This window comes from Erpetoichthys calabaricus, chromosome 15 (assembly GCF_900747795.2).
Source record: "Erpetoichthys calabaricus chromosome 15, fErpCal1.3, whole genome shotgun sequence".
Taxonomy (NCBI): domain Eukaryota; kingdom Metazoa; phylum Chordata; class Cladistia; order Polypteriformes; family Polypteridae; genus Erpetoichthys; species Erpetoichthys calabaricus.
The window spans coordinates 91,648,286-91,663,230 of NC_041408.2; the positions used below are offsets into that span (position 1 = coordinate 91,648,286).

The following is a 14,945-nucleotide window of genomic DNA, read 5'->3' on the forward strand; positions in this document are numbered from 1 at the left end:
CAAATATAACACAAGTAAACACAAAATGCAGTTTGTAAATGGTGGTTTTTATTATTTAGGGAGAAAAAAAAATCCAAACCTACATGGCCCTGTGTGAAAAAGTAATTGCCCCCTGAACCTAATAACTGGTTGGGCCACCCTTAGCAGCAATAACTGCAATCAAGCGTTTGCGATAACTTGCAATGAGTCTATTACAGCGCTCTGGAGGAATTTTGGCCCACTCATCTTTGCAAAATTGTTGTAATTCAGCTTTATTTGAGGGTTTTCTAGCATGAACCGCCTTTTTAAGGTCATGCCATAGCATCTCAATTGGATTCAGGTCAGGACTTTGACTAGGCCACTCCAAAGTCTTCATTTTGTTTTTCTTCAGCCATTCAGAGGTGGATTTGCTGGTGTGTTTTGGGTCATTGTCCTGTTGCAGCACCCAAGATCGCTTCAGCTTGAGTTGACGAACAGATGGCCGGACATTCTCCTTCAGGATTTTTTGGTAGACAGTAGAATTCATGGTTCCATCTATCACAGCAAGCCTTCCAGGTCCTGAAGCAGCAAAACAACCCCAGACCATCACACTACCACCACCATATTTTACTGTTGGTATGATGTTCTTTTTCTGAAATGCTGTGTTCCTTTTACGCCAGATGTAACGGGACATTTGCCTTCCAAAAAGTTCAACTTTTGTCTCATCAGTCCACAAGGTATTTTCCCAAAAGTCTTGGCAATCATTGAGATGTTTCTTAGCAAAATTGAGACGAGCCCTAATGTTCTTTTTGCTTAACAGTGGTTTGCGTCTTGGAAATCTGCCATGCAGGCCATTTTTGCCCAGTCTCTTTCTTATGGTGGAGTCGTGAACACTGACCTTAATTGGGGCAAGTGAGGCCTGCAGTTCTTTAGACGTTGTCCTGGGGTCTTTTGTGACCTCTCGGATGAGTCGTCTCTGCGCTCTTGGGGTAATTTTGGTTGGCCGGCCACTCCTGGGAAGGTTCACCACTGTTCCATGTTTTTGCCATTTGTGGATAATGGCTCTCACTGTGGTTCGCTGGAGTCCCAAAGCTTTAGAAATGGCTTTATAACCTTTACCAGACTGATAGATCTCAATTACTTCTGTTCTCATTTGTTCCTGAATTTCTTTGGATCTTGGCATGATGTCTAGCTTTTGAGGTGCTTTTGGTCTACTTCTCTGTGTCAGGCAGCTCCTATTTAAGTGATTTCTTGATTGAAACATATGTGGCAGTAATCAGGCCTGGGGGTGGCTACGGAAATTGAACTCAGGTGTGATACACCACAGTTAGGTTATTTTTTTAACAAGGGGGCAATTACTTTTTCACACAGGGCCATGTAGGTTTGGATTTTCTTTCTCCCTAAATAATAAAAACCATCATTTAAAAACTGCATTTTGTGTTTACTGGTGTTATATTTGACTAATGGTTACATGTGTTTGATGATCAGAAACATTTTGTGTGACAAACATGCAAAAGAATAAGAAATCAGGAAGGGGGCAAATAGTTTTTCACACCACTGTAGATAGATAGATAGATAGATAGATAGATAGATAGATAGATAGATAGATAGATAGATAGATAGATAGATAGATATGAAAGGCACTATAAGTTAGACAGACAGACAGACAGACAGACAGACACTTTATTAATCCCAAGGGGAAATTCACATACTCCACCAGCAGCATACTGATAAAAAACAATATTAAATTAAACAGTGATAACAATGCAGGAAAAAAACACAATAACTTTGAATAATGTTAACGTTAAGCAACAGGGGCGCACGGTGGTGGCACTCAAACATAAAGAATGCTGGTAGTCACCTCCAGTTCGCCCTCTGGTGGTCGTTCCGAGTGTCAACTGGATGATAACATGCATACAGGACCGCACGGTCAAATATCCAGAAGGGGGTAGGGTTAGGGCTGATTTCACCCAGCAGTATTTTTAGTCGGCCAATGAGGAACACGTGTACCAAATTTCATGAAAATCACTCCAGCCGTTCGGACGTGATGCTGGAACATACATACATACATACACAAATTGACTTTTATATATATTGATAGATTTTTCGGGTTTCAAGACCCGACTTATAAGTGAGAATATACGGTAAATACATCCAGTGCATGTGGGTTCTTCTAAACGTATTCTGGATCGTGCAGTTACTCATTAAATCATTGAATTATTAATAATAAAAAACACTATACTTACCAACCGATAAAGCTCATTGTTTCCTAAATCGAGCTCTTCCAGTTTATGAAGCTGAGCCAGTGACCTTAAAGAAAACATTTATTCTTAGTTCTCCAGTCATTAAATAAAAATTGTAAATTGCAGACTAAACAAGATGTGAAATTAATATAAGAATAATACAATACGTATTTAAACATATTCTACTTTAAAACAAAGAGGAAGCATACTCACTCAGGTAAATACGTAAGAAGGTTTTCTCTTAATTCCAGTGATATAAGATTTGAGAGACTAAAAAAAAAGAAAAAGGCAACAAGTACTCAGTTAAGATGTTTATGAAACGGTACTTTAGCAAATATGAACGAATGACAGAAGTGACAAACTCTCTTGTAAGTAGCTGATGATACATATGTTGCACTTAAGGAAAGGCTCCAAAAAAAGCTAAGCAGTACCACCCCGAGCAGAGAGGGGGCGCTCTCACTAATGCCATCTGCAGTTCTGACACTTGACAGCGACATGACAAGTGACTCAAGCTTCCACCATGAACAGCCACCCCTTCTAAGTTGGTGGTATAAAAACCACAAAGCCAACATTTGCTGGTGTGTCATCTGTCTATGTGGATCCTTCATCAGGTGCAGAGGTCGATCCTTCTTCTTTTTTATTTGACTGGCTGTATGCTATTTGTTTTCTTTAATTTCCTATTCTCATTAAATGGGGTTAACTGGTTGGTACCCCAACCCTTTTAAGACTCCCCATTCCTAAATAATCAACACTAACTCTGATTGAAGGCTGCAAGGGCTTTGCATATTAAATGGTGCAGAAAACTTTACTGATTAACGGTTCTAGTTAGCTGTATAAAATGTAAGTAATCAATGTCGACCTCCGCATATTTGTAGCGCAACAACTACTGGAATGTATTTCGTAATGCATGTAGTAATAAAATGCATTGCAGTTTTGTTTGCAACAGATGGTGCATCACAAACTTCAGCGCTGCTTTGATGAACTCAATACCAAATGGCATATAACAGAGGAACAGATACATAGGGCTAATGACGTCAGAGTGTACAAAGCAGGGCTGTGGAGTCAGAGTCAGGAGACAATTTTGGGTACCTGGAGTCGGCAAAAATGTACCAACTCCGACTACTAATAAATTTAAATTGAAACGAAAAAAACAATACAGCAAGTTCAAATGTCCCATTTCACAAACAGTAGTCATAATTAAGTACTACTCTGATGTAAGAATAAAGCCCAGTGCATAGTTGTGTTACTTAGGGTTGCCAGATTAGAAAATTAGAAATACGGGACACTCTTAAAATCTCTCTCTATTTTAATATATATATATATATATATATATTCACAGCATTCGTAGTCTGAATCACAATCTGATTGTATGGGTGGTTACCTACCAGGTAACGCTTGTGGTGGGTCAGCAAGTCGGCTAACATCCGCCACGATGCCCTCAGTTGTGAGAAGCAGATCATAGAATGGTTGAAATAGTTTACTGTCAAATAATGCAAAGAGTACGCGCCACGTGTTTCGCCCTAATTCTGGGCTCATCAGGCGTACACACTCCACTGCACCCCCTCTCGGGAATTGAACCTCGGACGTCAGCGCTAGAGGTGAAGCCCCTAAAGATTGTGATTCAGACTACGAATGCCGTGAATGTAATTACCCCGATCTACATGCTGTCAAATAAACGAACCACACGCCATGGCGCAACGTTAGGGGCTTCGCCTCTAGCGCTGATGTCCGAGGTTCAATTTCCGAGAGGGAGTGCAGTGAGTGTGTACGCCCGATGAGCCCAGAATTAGGGCGAAACACGTGTCGCATACTCTTTGCATTATTTGACAGTAAACTATTTCAACCATATATAGATATAGATATATATATATATATATAAATGAAATGTGGTTGTTCTCTTCCCTTCTTTATGTATACGGCTTTTACTTAGAAAACAATATGAACTCTTTTCTGATAAGAGTGGTTTTTTTTGCACTTCACAACTGTATATTTATTAGAAATTATTGTAATAGTCAATAATTATTGTAATTATTGTAATGTAGTCTCTCTCTCTGAATATATATATATATATATATATATATATATATATATACACACACACACATTTATATATATATATATATATATATATATATATATATATATATATATAAAAATATATATACACACACACATATATTTATATATATATATATATATATATATATATATATATATATATACACACATATACACATATATACACACATATACACATATTATATATATCACACATATATATATATATATATATAATCTCTTTTCATGAGAGAACTACTTAACGGATTTAGATCGTTTTTTTTGTCTAGAATTTGCTTGAACATTCCGGTTGATTTTGCGACTTCTCTCATCACTATAAGATTCATAGTTCACTTGCAGCAGTGATACATTTGCACCAATCAAACATTTTGGAGCGTACCCTGCCTCCATTTAGCTAGCAATGCCTTTTTGTTTATTGATTTTTAAAGTTTGCCTTGTTTCACTACTACAAGGGCAGACCCGCAGGGGACTATGGTACTATGGCATATCTTTATTGTTTTTGTTGATTAATCTGTGGAAAGCAGATTGAGTTACAACAACAACATTTATTTCTATAGCACATTTTCATACAAATAATGTAGCTCAAAGTGCTTTACATAATGAAGAAAGAGAAAAAAAGACAAAGAAAGAATTAAAATAAGTGAACACTAATTAACATAGAATAAAAGTGAGGTCCGATAGCCAGGGAGGACAGAAAAAACAAAAAAAAAAAACTCCAGACAGCTGGAGAAAAAAATCTGCAGGGGTTCCAGGCCATGAGTTACATGTAAATGAATGAGAAGGTGCTATATAAATAAAGTTATTATTATTATGAAAATATTTGGATGGATGTGTGAGTAAAGACAATTTAGAATTAACACAAAGATGTTTCTGGGATATCTTCTAAACAGTGGGAAGTGGTGCACAGGAAAAGGACATCAGAATACACCCATCAATAAACTTGAAGGTGAACTTAATGTGATGATCTTAAGAAAGCTGCACGCTAACAGGAGGGACTCCTGCATTTAACAGTTCATATGCTCTTTACCAACAACTCTAAAGAGCCCATGTTAGCTGCACATAATCTAATTTGTTTCGTCAATTCTTGCACATACAGTTTTCTTTCACAGCCATCTTCTTTGCAACAGGTTCCACAGCACTCATTGTTGTTCTTTTCCTCTGCTTAAAGCAGGAAATAAAAATTAAAAGGGAATGCAAATCTGATATAAAGACATAAAGGAACATTTCTAGGGATTAACGGAAATGATCCCGTGGAGAGCTGAACCAGCAAAAAAAAGAGCAGGTTTCTATAAATATCCCACAGAGATGACTGAAATACTTTGATAATGTGGTAATCTGCAGAGCTGTGGAGTCACAAAACCTTCAACTCCGACTCCTTCATTTGTAATTAGACTCGTATATTTACCATGTTGATTGAAAGCACGTACCATACAAAATACAAAGCAAGTAGCACAGGCTACCTGTTAGCATTCCAACCCGTTCAAGTTTGGGTTTAAAGCCTGCAGTGATGTTGCTGTGGCATATTTTATATAGAAAAAAAACAAGATGCAGTAAAGCACAAACACAGCGATGTCCAATAAATTCACTTCACAACACTGCACTTTTACAAAAGACCTACATTAAGTATCTGTTTTTGCTAAGTGAAGGATTTTCACTTTTACCAAAAAAAGTGAGCCGTTAAAGAGATAGCACACACCCCGAGCAGCGATACTGAAGCTTGGCAGGGCTGTGGACTTTTGACTTGGATTCCTCAATTTATGGTACCGGCGACCCCAACTCTAACTTCAAAATTCAATGGTACATCCAACTCCTCCGTTTACAATTAGATTTATATATCTACTGTGTTGATTGAAAGCACACAACATACGAGGCCCATCATGACTGCCAGTGTGAATCATCAGACTACGTTTTAGCACCTTAACCTGTTCAAGTTTGGGTTTATTGCACTGTAGTGATGCAACTGTGGCTTTTATTATATTAAATGTCGTATATACTCACGTTTAAGTTCTCCTGCGGATAAGTCGGTCTTGATTTTATCGTATAGTTTCCAGTATTTTATAATGTCGGTCGTATAAGTCCAATGCGGGAAAACTCACACAATTGATCCAAAAGATTACGATATGCTAACAATCGCCTGAGAGATGAACCACGGAGCACATGGCCTTTTCTTTCTATGTGTGTGTGTGGCAATGTGCTGTATCAGCGTGTGCTCCTAACCCCTCTCTCTCTCTGTTGTGCCTACGTGACCACACGGTAATACCTGAACTATTCCAAAGCAACGTTTGCACCGTTTTGTGTTTTTTGTATCTCACCCTCTCATACACCTTTGTCGTTAGAGCATCCCTTATCTACAATGGAGCGTTCAATCAGAAGAAAATATGAAGCTGCTTTTAAATTAAAAGTTGTGGAAGTGGCCAAAGAAATTGGTAACTGCACTGCTGCAACAAAATTCGATGTGTCTGAGAAACTGATGAGAGATTGGAGAAGGCAAGAAGATGTGGAAAAAAAAAATCTAAGTGTCGTATTTTTGAACGGGTCTGATATTATGATCGATTTTTCGGGTTTCAAGACCCGACTTATACGCGAGTATATAAGGTAAATAAAAACACACGATATACGAGTATGAATAATTAAATGTGTCATGAAATATGTATATACGGTATACAGTGATCATCCGTCTGTCGCAGAAGTTATGTTCCAGACCCATCAGCGATTGGATGAAAATCCGCAATATAGAAAGACCATATAAACAAACATTTTTCTATTTCAAGACGCGACTTATACTTTATTTCTTAATTTTGCCTTATACAGGGTGGTCCAGATCTAACTATGCAATTATTGCATTGCATTAAAAGCAATACAATTTCTTGTATTAGGAATTTCTTTAATTAGGAATTTGTTAGTTTTCACATACCCCTTGGGGTCAGAGCACAAGGTCAGCCATTGTACAGCGCCCCAGGACCAATTACAGGTTAAGGGTCTTGTTCAAGGGCCCAGCAGAGTAGGATCTCTTATGGCAGTGACAGGGATTTGAACCGGCATCCTTCTGGATACCAGTGCAAACCCTTAGCCTCAGAGCCACCACTCTGCCCGTATATAAAGTAATACTTACAAAATTAAAAAAAAAGGTTATATTGTTTACCAAGAGTCGAGAAGAAAAAAATAGTTAATTGAATCAGTTCAGCGAAACTGAAAACGTTCACAATTCACATTTAGTCAGAGTCGGTACTTGAAACCCATTAATTGCTTCCGACTCTGTGGTCCTGGTAATCAGACAACATGGACCAACTTTATGTTTATTAGTGTGACAAACAACAACTGAAGAAGATTCTGTGGGTGCTCAGCGTTGACACCTAAAAGAAAAATACAAAATACAAAACAAAACTAATGCTGAACATATCAGGTATTTCTACACAACATCAAGAAAACGCTCCCTGAAACTAGTGGATCTGAGCTACAACAGAATAAGAAAGTACATCACGTTCTGACTCATCACGTAATTCACTAAAAACACTCTCACCTGTGACAACATCACTGGCTACAAGAAAAACTCAACGTCCCAGTAAGTACATCGAAAAGATCTAAGACAGCACAATTAAGACAAATAATACAACATTAATTCCAATAAACAAAAAATGGCTCACATAAATGAGTTACAAATGTTCCGATACACGAAAAGGCAAATAATTAAAGGTGTAAGTACACAGCAAGTGGACGAGCCCAAACTGAGCCAGTCCTGAAGAGTAAACCAGAATGACAAGGCACTTCTGCTCCTTAAAAACACTCAACACGAAGGGGAGGATGTGAAACAAGGCTTAAAACGTAATTAATAAGGGCTTTGAAAAAAGTAGACACCCAATAATAAGATGTCACTTCACATTACACAAAGAAAACGAGACACGCTCCGAGTAAGCACCTCGGGGCGCACCTTGTGTTTGTGTAGCGAAAGGCAACCTTTTTCGAGTTGCGGCGCACTAAGTCCAAAAATTTTCTTTCGCGGCGCACCTGAGGGACTGCCCATAAATAAAGCCGTGACGACACAATCTATGGACAATCGCCAATAAACACAGTTAATTTTACAAGTTTGAAAGACATTTTATTAATAAAGGAATCAAAGGATAAATCGTTGAGATTGTTTTTCAACACATATGAGATTGATGCGAGGATCAATTTTCGAAAGACAGACGCGCATTTCCTTGTCGATCATTTGAAGTCTCTCGCGTTTCTTAGACTTCATTTCCGTAATAGTTGAAAAACCTTGTTCACAGAGACAAGAGCTTCCAAATGGTAAACTGGAAAAGGTCACTGAGTTTACAAAGTTTACTGTGTTGATCAGCGGTGTCAGAGCGAAAATAAGGTTAATTTTACCATAGTAATACTCAGACGATTAAGTGGTAAGTGCTGCAGCTACAGCGATACTCTCTCGTCGGCAAGAGCCGAAATGTAGCGTTCGTATTTTCTCATTCTATATTTGCTCCGCCTTCTTCTATCCGTACAGTGAGCGAGATCTTCTAACAACGAGACTTTTTAAGTCTCGCGAGATGTGTTTTTGACACCGCTGGTGTTGATATTATGATGAATGGTGAACAGCGAAAATTTTAACTTGCATTCAAAATAAATACATTTGTTTATTCAACAATCTGATTAACCGTTATCTGTTTTTCCAACATAAAATTTTTTTTTTTTTTTTAAACATTATCTTTTTAATCAACCAAAAGTTCAAAAACACTAGCAATTTTAAATATTTTACAAAAGTTTTCGCCGCACCCCTAGAAAATTCCACGGTGCGGCGCACCGGTTGCCCGACAGTGAATGTGCCTTGTGCTGCCAGGGTAGGTTTCAGCAGCTTTGACACTATAATCGAACAATCCAGCTTGGTAAATGGATGAATTCGTCTTTGCACATCTTAACACTATGGGTTTCGTTTAGATTTTTTTGTACTATATTACCATGGAAACACAGATTTGCCAGGCTTTAAACATGACTAAATGGAATACAATGAGTGTGACATTACGGGAAAACTTTAATCAGCTTATCATAAAAAGCTAAATTGTCCTCTCACAGGAACAGCCATCTGTGCATTAACTTTCATAATTCTAGCATTTTCTTTGAGATTTCAGAAGCAGAAACATTATGGATGCCATTACAGCTTCCTCTGTATTGAAATGAGACATACATAGTACAGGTATTTAAGAGTGATTTGACTCTAAGATGTTCATTAGTGACAGAAAGTTACTTAAACAGCTACATCGTGAAATGTACAACGTTCATATCGAACTACACCGAGAAAGGCAAGGCATAATGATGACTATGACACTGAATGCTCTGAATAATGTGAACTGTCGCAGTGGGCTGTTTCAAAGCCTTATGTTGCTGCATTACTTATGTGGCTGGTCTTAGTTTGTGCTCTGGTCATTACTTTTTAAACTTGTTAGCCGAGTATTTGAATTTGCTTAATCATTGGCTACATTCAACCAACATCCATCCACACTGGCATTTTCACATCTCTCTCTCATATATTATATTATATATATATATATATATATATATATATATATATATATACGCTACCGTGGCTGTTCGTTTGTCTGTCCAGAGTTTTAAATCACCTGTAGCTTGCAAACCGTTAGAACTATTGACCTCAAATTTGGTACACATATACTACATGACATCTACTATCCACTTTCGGTGTGATAAAGGAGGAATAACCTTGGAGTCATTCAAGTTTTATTTTATTATAGAATCAACTCTCGGCAGCGCGCAGCAGGACAGCTGTGTGGCGCATGCATACGGGCGCCGTTCTCATCCCTACCTCCTTCACCACATCACTTCCTCTACCTAAATCAAAAGTACCTAATAGATTAATTATGAGAGTAGTCAATAGGACGACTGTCTGAGATCAGGCACCATTATTAAATGACTTAGCATTGCATTAAGTTATATGTTTGCTAGTTATTTGTACAGAAATACAAGCATCACAAGGTAGGTAGATAAGATATGAAAAGATAGACAGACAGACAGACAGACAGACAGACTCACTCACTCTGCTGATCTCTGTGTCAGTGGCATAAGCTTGGAGCGATGGCCCAAAATATGCGATCCCTACGTATCTTTAGGTTGGTATGAGGAACCAGAAGCAGATCTAACTGAGCAGATCTCGGACGATGGCCCGAGTTGAGGCTTGTACTATATTAGGGAGCAAAAAAAGTAAGCTGCATTGCACCGTATAAAAAAAAACAAATATGCTTTGCTTACATTAATTCACACTTTAGTCCCTCAATGTTATCATAAAACGCTCTTCCTAGTGCCAACTGATGTAGCACATAAGCAGCTACTGTAAGATAGTTCTTTTGAGGCATCAATATGACCACAAACAATACTTCCTTCACTGTTAAATGCTTTAAAAGCAAACACAGCGGCATAAACAGAAAAAGAGCAGAATCTGAAAATAGACGGATACGGCAATAAGCAGTGAAATCGCCAAGTGCTCAAAGAGGATTTAAATTAAACCTCTTATACAAAGTGGTACTGTAAAATATGGTGAAACATCTACAAATGTGTGGACAGAATTGATAGCCCAATGTAGGCTCTATTTTCCTGTCAAATTTCAACTTTTACCATCCATACATTAAATCACAACTTCATTACAAACATGGCAGACTCAGACAGGGGATTGCAATATCTCCTGAGCACAACATCTAAAAGCAAAAACTACTGCAAAACAATATGGGGATCTCCTCCTACTGTGTAGTTTTATGGTAAATGATAATGAACACCTAAATCACAAAAAACACACTGCTTAAAGTTTAAAAAACTTACTTTCCAATGTTATCTGGAAGAACTTGCAAGGAGATGTCATTGATGGAAAGGCATGTTAAATTTCTTAATTCTGAGAAACTTTCAGGCAACCTATAAACAGGGGGAAAATAAAAAGTTTAGAAACAAAAATCACGTTTGGAATAAAAGAAGCTAAATATGAAGCTGAAAAACTGAATATTCTCTGTTCTTAGGATTTCCCATTAAGCTGGCTTCTGTTTGCACACTGGTGTCCGTCAATGTCTGAAAAGTCATTTTAATTAAAGACAACTGGACAGGACTGCATAGGGGATATTTTAAAAGAATAATAGTCCAATTATATTATATATACTGTATAAAATAATACACACATACAGAATTATTTTAGAATATACATATCCACATATACATATAAACACACACACACACACACATACATACACACATACACACATACATACATACATACATACATACATATATATATATATACATACATATGTTCACACAACGAGCCACCAAACATTTGCCTGAGACTGGTTCCAGCCTGTCCCACTCAATTTGTGCCACAGCTGCACTCGACTGCACGTCCATCTTGGGCCAAATACGGCCTGTCGCAGCCCACTTAGCTGATACCTCTGCAAGTTCACCAATGTAGTAAAACTGCTAGGGAGTCATCAGGTTGTTTTTGTCCCAGAGACCAAACCCAGCTTATGTGTGTGTGGGTGTATGCATACATACACACACGGGGTATAGAAAAGAACCCCCCCCCCCCCCCCCCTTCAAAATATTCCCTTTTTTTTTTGGCTTTATAGCGTTAAATGAAAACACACAAAACAATATTTTTTCCAGCTTTACTTACTCAATGCAATCTCTAACATCCAAGTGGAAGATATCACAGCTACAGTTCAGAAGAATTTTAAAAAATCAAAAACAAGAAATCCTGAGATTAATAAAGGATCCCCCCTCCTAAACTCAATCAAGTGAGTGGAGGTGCCCACCATTTCCATTGCGGTTACTGGCTTCCTTCCACCTGTGATCAATTGTAATCCGTGTGATTAGTGAAGCTGTTCCTGGAGCATTCGTTCCCTTCCTTGGTAGTGCCACTGACAGCAAACAACTGACTGTGGGTGGTAAGCCACTTTCAGAAGATCTCGGGGACAGAGTTGTGCACAGACATAAGGCAGGAGATGGAGACAAAAAAATCTCAAAGGCTTTATCAATCCCAAGGAGCTCAGGAAAGTCCATCATAAAGAAGTGTTTAGTACTACTAGGACCCTCCCTGGATCCCCCAAATTGGATGGAAGAGCAAGGAGGAAACTGGTAAGAGAGGCTACCAAGAGGCCAATGGGCACTTTGAAGGAGTTCCAGGATTTGATGGCTAAGAGTGGTCATTAATGGTGTGCATGTGACAACAATTTCACAAGCGCTCCACAATTGTGGCTTGTTTGGGAGAGTCACAAGGAAAAAGCCACTTCTCAACAAAGGCCACATTAAGGCTCGTTTGAGCTTTGCCAGAATACACCTTGAAGATTCTGATGCCAAGTGGAAAACAAATGAGACCAAAATCAAACGGCACACCAATGCAGCTCACCATCCACAACACACCACGCCTACAGTAAAGCATGGAAGTGGCAGCATCCTGTTGTGGGGGGCCTGGGGCTCTCATTAGGGTAGAAGGAAAAATGGATGGGGCAAAATACCATTAAATTCTTGAGGAAAGCCTGCTACCCTCTGCAAGAAAGTTGAAGATGGGCAGAATGTTCACCTTTCAACATGACAATGACCTGAAGCACACAGCAAAATTGACCACACGGTGGCTGAAGGAGAAGAAAGTGAATGTCCTGGTGTGGCCAATCAGAGCCCAGACCTAAATCTGTGGAAAGATTTGAAGATAGCAGACCTACGCTCACCATCCAATTTGACCGAACTTGAACAATTAAACTGTAAAGAAGAGTGGGGGGCAAATATTGAATGGGCTCAATCTAGGTGTGCAAAGCTGTTAGACAAGAATCAACAGAGTGGGGATTGTGGAAGAGAAGTGAAAAAGAGTGCAGGCAGAGTGGAGTGGGTGGAGAAGTGACAGACGGTTATCAGCAAGAGTGAAAAGGAAGGTCTACAGGACGGTAGTGAGACCAGCTATGTTATATGGGCTGGAGGTGGCAGAGTTAAAGATGCTAAGATTTGCATTGAGTGTGACAAGGATGGACAGGATTAGAAATGAGGACATTAGAGGGTCAGCTCAAGTTGGATAGTTGGGAGACAAAGTCAGAGAGACGAGACTGCATTGGTTTGGGCATATGCAGAGGAGAGATGCTGGGTATACTGGCAGAAGGATGCTAAGGATAGTGCTGCCAGGTAAGAGGAGGAGAAGAAGAAGGCCTAAGAGAAGGTTTATGGATGTGGTGATAAAGGACATGCAGGTGATGGGGGTGACAGAGCAAGATGACGAGGACATTAAGATATGGAAAAAGATGATCCGCTGTGGCGACCCCTAACGAGAGCAGCCGAAAGAAGATGCTGCTGCTGCTGCTGGAGTATGTGAATTTCCCTTTGGGGATTAATAAAGTATCTATCTATATACATACATACATCTATATATACACACACACACCTAGAATTAGATAGACAGACAGACAGACAGACACTTTATTAATCCCCAAGGGGAAATTCACATACTCCAGCAGCAGCATACTGATAAAGAAAATATTAAAGAGTGATAACAATGCAGGTATAACAGACAATAACTTTGAATAATGTTAACGTTTACCCCTCCCCCCGGGTGGAACTGAAGAGTCGCATTGTGTGGGGGAGGAACGATCTCCTCAGTCTGTCAGTGGAGCAGGACGGTGACAGCAGTCTGTCGCTGAAGCTGCTCTTCTGTCTGGAGATGATCCTGTTTAGTGGATGCAGTGGATTCTCCATGATTGATAGGAGTCTGCTCAGCGCTCGTCGCTCTGCCACAGATGTCAAACTGTCCAGCTCCGTGCCTACAATAGAGCCTGCCTTCCTCACCAGTTTGTCCAGGCGTGAGGCGTCCCTCTTCTTTATGCTGCCTCCCCAGCACAACACCGCGTAGAAGAGGGTGCTCACCACAATCGTCTGATAGAACATCTTATTGCAGATGTTGAAGGGCGCCAGTCTTCTAAGGAAGTATAGTCGGCTCTGTCCTCTCTTGCACAGGGCATCAGTATTGGCAGTCCAGTCTAATTTATCATCCAGCTGCACTCCCAAGTATTTATAGGTCTGCACCCTCTGCACACAGTCACCTCTGATGATCACGGGGTCCATGAGGGGTCTGGTCCTCCTAAAATCCACCACCAGCTCCTTGGTTTTGCTGGTGTTCAGGTGTAGGTGGTTTGAGTCGCATCATTTAAGAAAGTCCTTGATGAGGTTTCTATACTCCTCCTCCTGCCCACTCCTGATGCAGCCCACGATAGCAGTGTCATCAGCGAACTTTTGCACCTGGCAGGACTCTGAGTTGTATTGGAAGTCCGATGTATATAGGCTGAACAGGACCGGAGAAAGTACAGTCCCCTGTGGTGCTCCTGTGCTGGTGACCACAATGTCAGACCTGCAGTTCCCGAGACGCACACACTGAGGTCTGTCTGTAAGATAGTCCACGATCCATGCCACCAGGTATGAATCTACTCCCATCTCTCAGCTTGTCACTAAGGAGCAGAGGTTGGATGGTGTTGAAGGCGCTAGAGAAGTCCAGAAACATAATTCTTACAGCACCACTGCCTCTGTCCAAGTGAGAGAGGGATCAGTGTAGCATGTAGATGATGGCATCCTCTGCTCCCACCTTTTTATGATTATATTTTAAGACATATATTTATATACTGAATTATACATTATACACATATAAAA

The 14,945-nt window shown here is 39.6% G+C and overlaps 1 protein-coding gene across 1 annotated transcript in view; it reads right to left on the reverse strand.

Annotated features, from left to right (window-relative positions):
- lrrc1 (leucine rich repeat containing 1) overlaps positions 1–14,945 on the reverse strand; it is a 115,251-nt gene that overhangs the window by 38,811 nt on the left and 61,495 nt on the right. The window contains exons 4-6 of the mRNA XM_028820132.2: positions 11,100–11,189; positions 2,415–2,471; positions 2,205–2,268 (exon numbers count right to left, since the gene is read on the reverse strand). Coding sequence (XP_028675965.1) covers positions 2,205–2,268; positions 2,415–2,471; positions 11,100–11,189 — 211 coding nt within the window. The remainder of the gene's footprint in view (positions 1–2,204; positions 2,269–2,414; positions 2,472–11,099; positions 11,190–14,945) is intronic.